Source organism: Opisthocomus hoazin, chromosome 7, assembly GCF_030867145.1.
Source record: "Opisthocomus hoazin isolate bOpiHoa1 chromosome 7, bOpiHoa1.hap1, whole genome shotgun sequence".
NCBI classification, from domain to species: Eukaryota; Metazoa; Chordata; class Aves; order Opisthocomiformes; family Opisthocomidae; genus Opisthocomus; species Opisthocomus hoazin.
In genome coordinates this window covers 44309944-44323613 of record NC_134420.1, presented here as the reverse complement: position 1 = coordinate 44323613, position 13670 = coordinate 44309944, and the positions used below count along the sequence as shown (strand labels likewise).

General features: G+C 39.6%; 1 protein-coding gene across 4 annotated transcripts in view; it reads right to left on the bottom strand.

The window, feature by feature from the left end:
• Positions 1-13670, bottom strand: part of AKAP6 (A-kinase anchoring protein 6) — a 299941-nt gene that overhangs the window by 24198 nt on the left and 262073 nt on the right. For all 4 annotated transcript variants that reach the window (XM_075425714.1, XM_075425718.1, XM_075425717.1 and 1 more), the window contains exon 12: positions 11680-11892. In XM_075425714.1, the coding sequence (XP_075281829.1) occupies positions 11680-11892 (213 nt within the window). The remainder of the gene's footprint in view (positions 1-11679; positions 11893-13670) is intronic.

Below are 13670 nucleotides of genomic sequence, written 5' to 3'. Positions count from 1 at the left end.
CTGGATAAATGCCAGGTGCCCACCAATACTGCTCTATCACTCCCCCTCCTCAGCTGGACAGAGGAGAGGAAACATGATGAAAGGCTCAAGGGTCGAGACAAGGACAGGCAGAGATCACTTACCAATTGTTGTCACAGACAAACCAGACTGAACTTGGGGAGAAAAGGGAGTTTAATTCATCACCAATCAAATCAGAGCAGGATACTTAGAAAATAAATCCAGATCTTAAAACACCTTTCCCCACCCCTCCCTTCTTCCCGGGCTGTTTCACTCTCATTTCTCTACCTCCTCCACCGAAGCGGCACAGGGGGACAGGGAATGGGGGTTGCGGTCAGTTCATCACACGTTGTCTGTGCCGCTCCTTGTCCCTCAGGGGGAGGACTCCTCACACTCTTCCCCTGCTCCAGCGTGAAGGTTCCTCTCACGGGAGACAGTTCTCCACTAACTTCTCCAATGTGAGTCCTTCCCACAGGGTGCAGCTCTTCACAAACTGCCTCAGCATGGGTCCCTTCCATGGGGTGCAGTCCTTCAGGAACAGGCTGCTCCAGCGTGGGTCCCCCACGGGGTCACAAGTCCTGCCAGCAAACCTGCTCCGGCATGGGTCCTCTCTCCACGGGTCCGCAGGTCCTGGAAGGAGCCTGCTCCAGCGCGGGGTCCCCACAGGGTCACAGCTTCCTTCAGGCATCCACCTGCTCTGGCGTGGGGTCCCTTCCATGGGCTGCATGTGGAGATCTGCTCCACCATGGGCCTCCATGGACTGCAGGGGCACAGCCTGCCTCACCATGGTCTTCATCATGAGTTGCAAGGGAAGGCTCTCTGCTCTGGCGTCTCGAGCACCTCCTTCTCCCCCTCCTTCTCCACCAACCTTGGTGTCTGCAGAGTTGCTTCTCTCACATTATCTCACTCCTCTCTCTCGCTGCCGTCTCACCTCCGAGTTTTTTTCTTCCCTTTCTTATGTTATCCCAGAGGCACTACCACCGTCGCTGATTGGCTTGGCCTTGGCCAGCGGTGGGTCTGTCCTAGAGCCGGCTGGCTCTGGCTTTATCAGACATGGGGGAAGCTTCTCACAGTTTCTCACAGAAGCCACCCCTATAGCCCGCTCCGCTAACCAAAACCTTGCCACACAAACCCATAACATAAGGTTTCTTCCTCTCTTTCTAAAAATTGTTTTGTTTGAGAACTTTAAACAAAATATCAGAAAATGAGCTTCAATTACACTCACATACCATTCCTTGCAGAACTGGGGTCATTATACATGCAGTGCAATAAGTCATTACACTAATCAAAAAAATCACAAGTTTGTTTGTTGTTAAGTTTCCCTCAACTCTAATTTTTTAAACAATGCTGGCCTGAGTCATGATTTTATGATTAGTGGATATTAGGCACCTGAATAAAACACTGACTTCTTCCTGTAATCTGAACACAATGCACTGCAATGAGAGTCGTTATCTGCTGAGAACTTTTAAATATCTGGCCCTATACTTAAGAGCCTAAATAGGAAGTGAGTTTCTTTGAAATAAGACCTTTGTCCTTGAAAATAAAAACCTAGCCATTTTTTTCTTTTTCTTTTTTTAATGAGTTATTTTTGCCATTTAAAAGGTGTTTGATGTTTCTTTCAGCATCTGCATGCACTGGAAACACCAGATTTCCAGTTTCTGAATCTTACATATTTTCCTACTAAAACTGATTATTCCCGAGAATTCACCTAAAGTTTTTATGTATCTTACAGTTCTAATGAACGTTTCAGGAGCAGGGAATGTCTTTTTAGCACAGCTGTGGAAAGTGCTTTACTCACACTATTTCAACCATTATTTAATTTGTAGCAGAAAAGGATGAACAGATTGACAGACGGTTGGTGGAATATATGTCACCACACTATAAAGACCTAAACTGTGACGTTGACTTTTCCCATTATAAAGTCATACAGGTCACATTTCTAGATTTTATAAGATAGAACTCTGCTATCCCAATACCTGAATTTTTGTAATTACTTGTTGAATATTTATTTCTAAAAATTGTGGCAAGCTCATTTACTAATATTGTAGTTACCTATAAATGCAAAGAAATTAAGAATGTTAGATACACTACCAATGAGGGTCAAATGTTATTACCCATGAGAGATACGACAGCGCTTTCACAATCATACGTTGAATTAGAGAGCTGTGCGATAAACTGGTACTTCTGAAGGCCTCACCGGCATTCTAAATCTCTTGAGAGTTTGTAAACACCAACCATCTAAAAATATCAGATCAGCAGAGAAGTATTACTAACTTTCTACCAGCTGTGAAATTCCCTCACCCAACTCCAAAAGAGCCCCAGTCTGAAACACAGAGTCGCCAGCAGACAGTTGAGAAACAGAAGTATCTTCTGGCTGCACGGATGAACCTGAACATGAATTAAGCTTTGTATATCCCCAAAAGAAAAGATTTCCAGCTTCTCAGTGGGTACCTCTGATCAGCCTTGAAAGTTCCTGAGGTACAATAGGTTACAGAGTTTAAGCAACTTTAAAATATGTCAGTTTGCCCTCTCTCTGAATTTATACATTTGAATCAATTAAAACTGCATTAACCAGAAAAGGAATACGAAAGGAGTCCAGAGAAGTAATCCATTTTAAATATATATATAGATGTATGCACAAAACTTTGTGGCACTGAGCCAGGAAATTTATATAATTCTTTGCCTAATATAATAGAGCATAGCAGAGAAAAAATTCAGAAGTATATGTGACTTAAAGAGAAGAATTGTCAGTCACTGAAACAAACTGCTCACAGGATACTACTAAAAACATTAGTACAGACACAGTATTCTATACCCAATTCAGACACCACGCTTTGACCTAATGTAACACCAAGAACCTAGTGCTATAACACTGTGATCATGATATTTTCTGCCTTGAATACCTGAAGTCAGTTTTTCACTGTAGTATGACTTGTGGACATGATCAAGGAACCATGTTTGGTTTAAAAATAATATTGGGAAATATATACTTTAATTATTTTGCTTTAGTGGCCTTTTTGTTTAAAACCATGATCAGCTATTACAAAGCATTCCCAGTCTCATAAAGAAACCTGTCTTCTAAAAAAGCAAGTAAATTTCAAATACTGCACAGAAATGTTGTGTACTTTGTCAAGAAAAAAAAATCAAAGAGGGCTTGGGGTAATGAAGTATTGCAGCAATTGATTTTTGCATTTGAAAAACTCTTTACTTTTATTTTAATTTTATTTATCTTCCTGTGCTCACGCCAACAACAAAAAAGTAACTTTCACCTCTCATGTTACAGAGTTTGCTGGGTACCCTGCAGAGGGCAAAGAAACCAAATGTGTCTGCAGATTTAGCAGGGAGTCACAGAAGAGAAACATGCATCTCAGAGAAGTATATTCACTCCAGTTGAGGTGGATGGTGATTGAAACCTGCTACTGTAGGACTGTGGTTGAACAAGCTATAAGAAATTTTTTTGTAGGTTTCATTATACTGGAAACTACAAATTTGTGTGTAATCAACACCATCAAGGTCAGCAGGAAATGCTGTATGTCTGGAAATTTCAGTCCAGAGAGGACTGGAAGAGCAACGATGCTGAACTACTCTTTCTCCTCCAGGTGGTTCACCTTATGGAGCACTGGAAGAGGCTCCTAGGAAAGCCTGTTCCTAGCATTGTCCACACTGACACTGTGCTACACATGGAGACTTTCTATGCAGTGCTGCCTTTTCATTAACAGGAATGAGCAAAGGTCACACCAGCAACAGGGTAGAACTGGTGAGTACATTTTCTCTCAACCTTAACTGTTCAGCTTACTCCCAAATGAGCTTCTGGGACTCTACAGAATGTTAGGAGTATGTTCCTTTCCTTTCTATCCTCTCCAGTGGGAGACCTCAGGCTTACTATGGCTGAACAGACACTGTGCAATAGTGAAACAGGGCTGCCTTAGTCTCTGGAGTCTGGATTAACCATTAGTCTGTCCTTGCCTAATCCAACCAACAATGAAAGAGACCCACAAAGTGATTAAAATTAGAGCAACAGCTAAAAGTATGACTTGGTGGAAGTAAGCTCAGATGATCACCTCTGAGGGTCTGCTCTCTCAGAGGACTGGAATTTGTTCTGGTTTGTCTGGGGTTATGAGTTTGAATATACCCTTTGGCCTTCCTATCATTTTAAAATGCCATGGCAAAACATGACAACATCTGCCAGAGGTGAGGGAAACAGTTCAATAGTTTAGCAGATTGGTAATGTTACATGGAGCATTTCAGCTCTGAATTGTTGCCCTAAACTGTTAGTTAGTTGTGACAGAAAGTTTTGCAGCCTGTGAGTATGGAGAAGAGACCTCTGTGGAAAGACTTCAAGGTATTCTTTTTCTTTCTGCTCACTCTAAAAAGCTGACACTGCAGGTGACCACTCAGGAGATTTTCTCAAGAATATAACGCAGCATTTATCTGAATTTTTAATTATTTTTGACTAAACTCCATTGAGTCTGCTATTTTTTTATCAAGATCTGCTCAACAAGAAGGATTTTGCCAGCTTTAGTTTTGCCACATCATCCAGACTGCTGTGAAGGCTGCCATTATGACTATGGCTGGTCCTCAAGTAAATTCCAAGAAATACAGAATTTCTTGCAAGAATGTGGGGCATATCACCTATCTTCAACTGAAGTCCAAGAAAAATTTAGACCTATGTTCACCATTTATGTAACTTTCTTCTAGAACCTACAGATAATTATTCCACGTCACAAATCAGGCATGCAATGCAACCCAGAAGCTGAAAACCATACGCACCTCAACTACAAGGATGGTGCATCACATTACAGTCTCTACAATAAAATATCCATTCATTTTAAAAATGAATATTTTACGGAGTTGCCAAAGTGAGTAATTTTCAGTGTTGAAATATGAGTAAACCAAGATGACTGACAGAAAGAAATAGAAGCAATCAAGATTGTACTGTCATACGCTATACTATGAAGAGGCCCAATACCAAAACAAAAATGACTTGTGGTAGCTAATGAAAACAACAATTTGTAAAGGTTCAAACATAAGTCATTAAATAATTACTTTGTGAGAGCCAGATCATGTAATAGGTGTTCAGCACTCTACAACACGTAGTGTGCCCTTCTCAGCGAATGAAGTTATTAATTACTCGGTACTTCGCTGTATTAGGCACTTTGGATGAACTTCCAAATTTTATGCAAGATTTTTAGCTGGATCCCACTTTACAAAATAATGGGTTGTGATAAAATAAGAATCTGTTAGAAACTAAGTTTTTGTTTAGTGAAGCTATCTAACAAATAACTGAACAATGACAAATTCATTTTTTACCTCCAACAGCAGGTTTTTTGTTGGGTTTTTTAAAAGCTTAGAGCAAGCGTCAGTCCATGGTTTGAAAAAATATTGCACCAGTGAATTAAATATACAGATGTGAAGGGGAGACTCCATGCCTAGCATTATTAAAACCTGTTTTCTGTTCCAGAAAGCATCACAGAAACAGATAAATAGAGAAAAGGGACAAAGATACCAGATCAGAATCAATATAGTGTTTTTAAACAACTTGTTTTTCAAAGTGTGTTATAAATAATGAAACCAAGAGGAAGTTGGAAAAAATCCAGAACAGAGCTTTAAGCGGGCTCTTTACCCTCTAAGAAACAAGCTTGTGGTAAAGAGAGAGGTGTTTTTTTTTTTTTTTTTTAAGTGAGCTGTCTCACCATTGCAGATTTTCCCAAGTCCTTACAACTCTAATTAAAATGTGGTAATTGGTTATGTTACCTCAATTACCATGATGCATGGACATTGATGCAAAGCGACACCAATTGAATCCCTTGGGTGTTATACCCCAAGGCCACCCCATTTATTGAGGCCTTATTATTTTCAATTACGTGGCTGGATGTACAGCATACTTTCAAGCCAACACAGATGTGGGTTTTGCTGGACACGCAGTGTAGTGTACACATGGCATGACTCAGGAGAACCAGACAAATAAGAACAATTTTTTTTTTCCATGAAGCACAGTAGTCAGTGATCAGACAAATGAATATTTCATACATTTACAGGACAATGTGCGAATTACTGCACCTTAAAATCGCCTTAGCTCAAAATCTCTGTTTTAAAAGCATGATTAATACTGTCCCTTCAATAATTAGCCTCTCTGTTGAATAAGAAAAGAGATTGTCTGCTTCTTAGAACAGATATGTTTCTCACTCAATGAATGAGCAGTCTGGAGAAAAAGCAGTTTCTCCAGTCATCAAAAAGGCAGGAATATTGAATTGCAACTTAAGAAGTAAATTCCATCAGAAACCACAGTTTCATCTCTCTCTCAGCCATAGGAGTATAACAGTTTTATACACTCCAGTATTAGTAAAACAGTCCCAGAAAAGTGAATTTCCATGGTCACCTCATCGTATCTTTCTATACAGAGACATATCTGACCTGGGCAGGACACCCCCAAACTGTGAACATCTGTAGCTGCTGGAATAATCCACTGAGGCTAAACACAAAACTTACATTGGGTATACCACTGACTGAGCAAAAAACTGCATAAACCAACTTACATACTTCCCCTTTGACTTACTGTTGTAAACTTGGGGGCATGGCCATGACTGAGTCTGTCCCAAATTCTTTTTTAACTGTTCAGTTTTTCAAGAAGACCAGACCCTCTAAAAGAGAGTGTGCAGTGAGCTAAAGCTTCTCCAGCTGTTGAGCAGGAATTTTAGACGGCAATTTTGGGGTTTAGTTGACTAGACATTGTTGCTGTTGCTGTTGCAATTGCCAGACAGACTCCTTTTTCCTTTAAGATGGTTGCCAGCAGGTTCTTGTAAGGCAAACTATAAGGCATCTGTGTAATTCTGAAGCTAAAATTTAGGTGACATATAGCATTATATCAGAAAACTATGGAATGATAAATCTAGGGGAAAAGAATTTACCACGAAAAAACAGATGGGGGAAATAAAAACCTCTTTTGCTAAAACAGATTAGGGCTGCTTCCAGTAACAGACAAGTGTCCTATTGTTTTTTAAAAGTAATCTTTGGTTTTTTCATTGTATGAATACTTCATTCTTTATAGCTAGATTAACCTACTGAGTCTAACTACATTTCATCCTTCTAGAGTGATTCTTATCGATAATTTCACATTCTAGATATAACTTTTGGCTTATGAGAAGGATAGCTTTTAGCAGACTTTAGGTGTTTGTAGTACATGTTATTATCTTCTTGACATTTATAAATTTATGGTGCCTGCTATCACAAAAGTTGAGCAAAATTAAACACTGCTGAAAACCATAGATTAAGGCAAACCTAAAGAGAAAAAAAAAAAGAAACATAAAAGCCTTTTGTGGTTATTTCCAGCATACCTTTGTAATGCTACAAGTGGCCCAGATAAGTGACTGAATGTAACAAGGGGCAGAAACAGGAGAAAGGAAGATCCCCATACACAAATTGAGAAGACAGCAGAAGATGCAAGTGACTCTTGTACTTATATGAAGCAATATAATCATTTGGGCTATCTTATTTACTGTTAGCAAGTCAGATGCCATGAATGAGTCAGATGCCATCAGGGTATAAAAACATCTCATTTGTTTTCATAAATTACAGTATTTTGTGGGCAACCACAAATAAAGACTTATTACCAAGGGATACTGTTTATGTGCCAAGACTGGCACACCATCAAATACAGAGAGATAGGGAAGCAGAAGAAACAGTCCTGGTACCCACCCAAGAAATGACTACACAGGAACTGAGTGAAAAGGAAGGCTAGAACATGCCAACTCAGGCCAGGGAAGACAAAGAAACCTGAATCCTGCAGTGACTGGGGCATCTTTAAATGCTGAGAATACAGATAGTTTTATCAACACAATAAGCTTGTAGATACTGACATACTTCAAAGAATCATACTATTATAAACAAGCTTAGGATGAGAAGTTCCAAAACAAAACAGCCCACGATGAAAATTAGATGAGTACCACGACAGCTCTAAATGGCTGCCATTTCTCAGCAGAGTGGTACACCCCCTGCCCAGTGGAAGTCTACTTGGCCCAGCAAGTAACTCCAGACTACCTCAGGCCAAGTGGGAACAAGGCAGCATGCACCTTGCGAAGCTCCCAGTGTCTGGATGTAAGGCGTTACTCATACCCTCAGCATGTCTCCACTCCTGATCGATCGCAATCCCAAACAGAAACACAAGACTGACTTCACCCCTGCTGCAAGTGCAGCGTCAAGCTCGAATTAGCTCATAACAGTTTACTTAAAGTAACTGCAGCTGCAAGCAGCAAACTGCTTCCACACGGCAGCTGCCCACATGCAAAAGGAGATAATGCACTTTCACTGCAGCGACTTGGACCTCCTTTCAGCACGCTCTAAGCTATCTCACAAGTGCAACTGTTCCAAGTTCAACAGAAGATATATATTTACTATAACAAAATGGTAAGTTTTGTAGATAAAAAAGGCAGTTCATCATCTTTGTGGTACTTTACCTTTCAGAGAAATACAGTAGAAACTGAGACCAACCTCTCTTGGGCAGTTATAGACCTAACAGATACTCAGACTCTAGCAACTAAAACTTGGAATTCTGAGAACTATTTTTTGGTTTGGCTGTTGCCTAATACTGCACGCACTTGTGCTTGAGGCTTCAAAATGCATTTGGTTTTTCTACTGCTGGTCAACTCGTTAAGCATTTTGTGTAGCACTAACCAACAGTTTACTAGAGCTATTGATGTAATGTATTAGGAATATGACTAAAAATACTTTGAAGATGGAACTACCACAAAAATATAACCAGTATTTCTCAGGAGAATTAAAAAGCTTTACTATTATATTGTCTTTCTTCATTTAACAATTTTTTCAATTCCTCAGTCTCATATTCATCTTCTAACATGCCCAGCCTATGTAACTGCTGACTTCTGTTCTCATTTCTTGATCTCCCAGATTCATTACCATCAAAACTCAAGAATGTTGTCTCTCTGCCACTGGTGAGATGGCATTTGTCTTCTTTTATTTCTTGGCTTTCTTCTCATATAAATATGAATGTATTGTTTAAAACTCCTACCGCCAGTTTCTGTTCAGCTTGATTATGGATCCTCACTAACTCTGTTTCTTCCTTTAATTCCATTGAAATTTCTGTAACATTTTCTCATGACCTTTGTTTAACCAGCATCTGTTTTACTTTGACTCCACTTGATCAGATTCTCAGCAAATTACTGCCTTGGATTCTTCTGCTCTCTATATTCGTTTTCTGCCTTCTCTGTGGTTTTGTGTTAATCGCACTTCCTTCATCATCTGCCTTACACTGGACTCAGAGAATCACAGAATCACAGAATTGTAGGGTTTGGAAGGGACGTCTGGGGATCATCTAGTCCAATCCCCCTGCCAAAGCACCTAGAGCAGGCTGCACAGGACCTCATCCAGGTGGGCTTTAAGTATCTCCAGAGAAGCAGACTCCACAACCTCCCTGGGCAATCTGTTCCAGTGCTCCGTCACCCTCAGAGAGAAGAAGTTCTTCTTCATGTTCAGATGGAACTTCCTATGCTTCAGTTTGTGCCCATTTCCCCTTGTCCTGTCACTGGGCACCACTGAAAAGAGTCTGGCCCTATCCTCCTGACACCCACCCTTAAGATATTTGTAGGCATTTATAAGATCCCCTCTCAGCCTTCTCTTCCTCAGGCTAAACAAGCCCAGCTCCTTCAGCCTTTCCTCATAGGAGAGATGCTCCAGTCCCCTAATCATCTTTGTAGCCCTCCTCTGGACTCTCTCCAGTAGACTCGAACAAGTCTTTTTCCTTACCTGCTTCCCCTTCTCCTTTTTAGATCATACTACACATTCAGATACCTGCAGTTCCCATCTCTGGAATGAGGGCTCAGGTAAACTCCTTTGCATCTAACCCTGCTCTTCTATCTGTCTGTTAAATATCTTCTTAGTGTCCATTAACACAAATTAATCACAGACAAAATGAGACTCTTGCTCTGTCCTCCCCAAATCTCCTCATTGCTTCATGCTTTGTCAGTACGACTGTGCTCCCTTTGGCAAACTGCGTCAGCTATGACATCCCCAGTTCTCACTAGCTCTGTCAGAGGCATCTTGGCATCATTAAGATTTGACCTTTTTCTGTTGGTCATACAGCGAAAGCTCTTGGATGACCTCCTTGGTTGTTTCCAATAGCATTCCTCTTCAGTGGATACTTCGCTCTCTGCACATAGATGTATAAGGAAAGGCTGAAAAAACAATCTTTTCTTTTCTCTATAACCTTGTACAATCACATGTGACTTCAATATTTTTACACTTCTTCCAACCAGATCAAATTTTGAACCCTTAACTGACTCTCCCAAATTATCTGCATCTCTTACACTGTCAGTTGATGACTCACATGCTTGTAAGAGCAATGCTGACATTTCATTTGCTTTCCAAGGCTGTCTTCCTTCCATGTTGCCTCATAAAGAGACCTGCACCTTTTGATTTGGCCTGAAAGTCTATTCAAACACTGATCCTTCCTCTGGTCCCATTTCTATCTCAATATGTAAAGCAGAGCAGCAAATAAACCGAACAGGCTGAGGAGCACTCCCACTTTATAAAATTTGATAAAGGTAGGCAGGCAACAGATTATTATTAACTTCAGTGGTGCACTTCTCCACAGCACCCTCCTCGCTAACTCACCACTTCTTGGCCCATTTAGACTAATAGTATTTTCATCCAGGAACTGTTAGTATTTCTGAACAATGTCTTGCATATCTTCATGCTACACTACCATAATTGATCAAAAGAACTACAGCTTCTGTTATTTTTGTAAAGGAACTTTAACAAAAAGTAGTCAAAACTAGTATTTCACTGTTAGACAATTTTAGGAAGCATGTAGACTTCAAGAATTTTTTCCTTTTATTTGCTTGGCGTAAACCTAAAAAAATCATGTAAGCTAAATATGCGTCACTTGTTCTCACAAATCTCATCAAGGCTCTTCAGTGTGTGCACTACACAGGGTTATCATCGCTGTCAGTGTAACTGCAGTAAAGAGACTGCAGCATTGTAGCATAAAACATGCTGAGCCTATTCATCCATTACAGTCAATAGTGTTACAGTAGGGATTATTCTGTTCTTCCTATGGTTTATTGTTTAAATGTAGATACTGCTTTGTAATATAGTTTTATGCTGTCGAAAACCTGTCTAATTCATGCCACTTAATGGATGGTTTAAGCAGACCGCTATTTTGCCTCTTAGGAATCATTTCCCTGGATAAAAGCAAATTAATGCATTTTACTTATATTCAGATAACATAGAATTGCATATTAATCACATACCCATGGCATTCTATGGAAATACACATCTACTGCTGGGATGCTAATTAAAATCAGTCTTACTTACACAGAAAATACTTTTTCTGAAATATATTTACAATAAATGAAATATGTTTCTGGGCCCATTTCTGTTAGGTACAGGAGAAGATTATTTTCATTACTTGGCAGAATCAGATGTGATGAGACTAAATATCCAGCAAACAGAACACGTGTATTGTGAGTTTATCTTATTAATCAGTTTTGTCCTAGAATACAATGCTTTGTGAAAAACTAAAGCTTTGCATGTTGGCAGTAAATACTAGGAATGGCATCTTCAGTCAGAAGAGAACACTCTGAGGTGAATGTGTTTCTCTTGCACTGAAAAATGTCTCTCATGAAGAATGAAACCACATGAGATCTTTTTAAAGCCAGCATCACTCACCAAGTCTTCCAGTCTCTTCTGTAGCCTTGTTTGCCACTGGACAGCTTGCATGACGATGGCTTCCCACCTCCTCTCAAGGTTTACAATTATCAGCTGCATGGACTGGTGATCCGCATTTAGGTTGCAGGTCTCCTGGTCATCCAGGAGGTGCTGGCATAATCGCAGCACAGAGGCTACGCCACGGCGTCTCTGTTTGATCTCACAGCATAGAGACTGCAGGACAGATAAACAACAGATGTCAGTGTGGAATACTTTGCAAATTAAAACATTAACTATTATCTGATATTTAATGGTGCCCAGTTTCTGTCTTACAACAGTTTTTTCAGCTCTTCCATAAATTCCCATAGTTAGTGTCCAAGCCTACTGTTTTATTTTCAGATAAACAGTCTCAAGCTTAATAGCACAGAAGGAGTAAAGCTACATTCAGTCTCCTTCAAACAAATGCCATACATAGCTAACTGTTTCAATAATGTTGAAAGTTTTATGGTGTAGACTTCCTTTTTTTTCATTCAACTGGGACACATCTGAAATGAGTTACTCTGACAGTAATCACCCTCAGAAAGTCTTCAGGAAAAGACAGGGGAAAAAATTGTATTCATGCAATGATTTGTTGAAAAAACAATAGAAATCATGGGTCATAGGTACCTTGTCAGAGGAGAAACCTTAAGACAGGAGAAAATTTAGTATAAAATTCTTTACAGATGCTTTTTGTTATCATAAAATATTTCCAGGGAGTTCCTCAATTAGATGTAGGAACAGTATGATAACTGTATCCTTCTTAAAGATGAGTTATTCACTGCATTTATTTCATCATAACCATTCCAGTGCTACCAAGAATGCAGTTTGATGTGAACTGCATGGTGGGAGACAATCGCTAAGCCCTAACATTGCAGAATGCTGATGGGAGCCAGGATATGTTGGTTCTACGCCAGAAACCTAAGTAACTAACTGAGAATCTCATTGAACAGCAATATAAATAAGGCATCTTACATGCCAAAACTAATAAGAGATCTACCACCCGGAAGCAGTTAATGGCCTGAGGTGCTTTCGAGCATGGTTTTATTCACAATCACATTCTACCGTCATTTAACATCAAATCAGGATTTTATGAACTCTAAATGTGTTTTAATAGTAATGTCTATGAAGCTGGGGTACACAAGGCACAAACACATCCAAGGATGACTGCTTCAGCCCAGCTTCTGAGAGCCTATACTTTTACAGCATTGCATGGTTCAACTATTCAACTATTGTCCTAGGCCTGTGCTACTCCTGCATTTAACAGGACCATGCTCCACACGTGGGAGCCTTCCAGATAATTTAAATTGTGACTTGCCAACATCTGTTTCCCTCTGTGGGATGCCACAGATGAAAGTGCATGACCCCATAAGAAAATCTGAACTATCATCTGTTTTGAAGACAGGGTATTTGCCTTTAAGCTTCCAGTTAATCATAATAAGCAAACAAAAAAAACCCCACCTCATCTCTCAAAGCTGTTCATAAGCGTTAGCTGATAAAAAATCAGGACCTGCCCTCCTGAATTTTATTAGCAAAACAGCAACATTCGACAGAAAGTGAATTCAAGTTCCAGATTTTCATATCACCTTTTCTTTAAAAAATTGAATTTATACATAGAAATATTGTACCTCAGATGAGTATTTTGGTGCTGGAATTATGTGCTTGATCAATAATACTAAGCTGAAAGTCTGAAGCAAAACACTGGTATACACATCTAAAAGTATATATCTTTGCTTTGCCAATGGATTGTGTGCAAGCGATTTTTTTTGTTCAAAGCCTTCAAGAGAAATAATGATTAAACCCACAAACATAGCTGAATTACTAATCTACTTTCACTGGCACAATTGGGCCTTTCTAACAGTTAACAGATTGCTTATTAATCAACAAGGGTAAACAAGACAATGCAATCTCATTTAAAGCAGAAGTTCTAATGCCTAAAAGTATTTGTGTTCAAAATGTTAACCCTGATAAAGCTT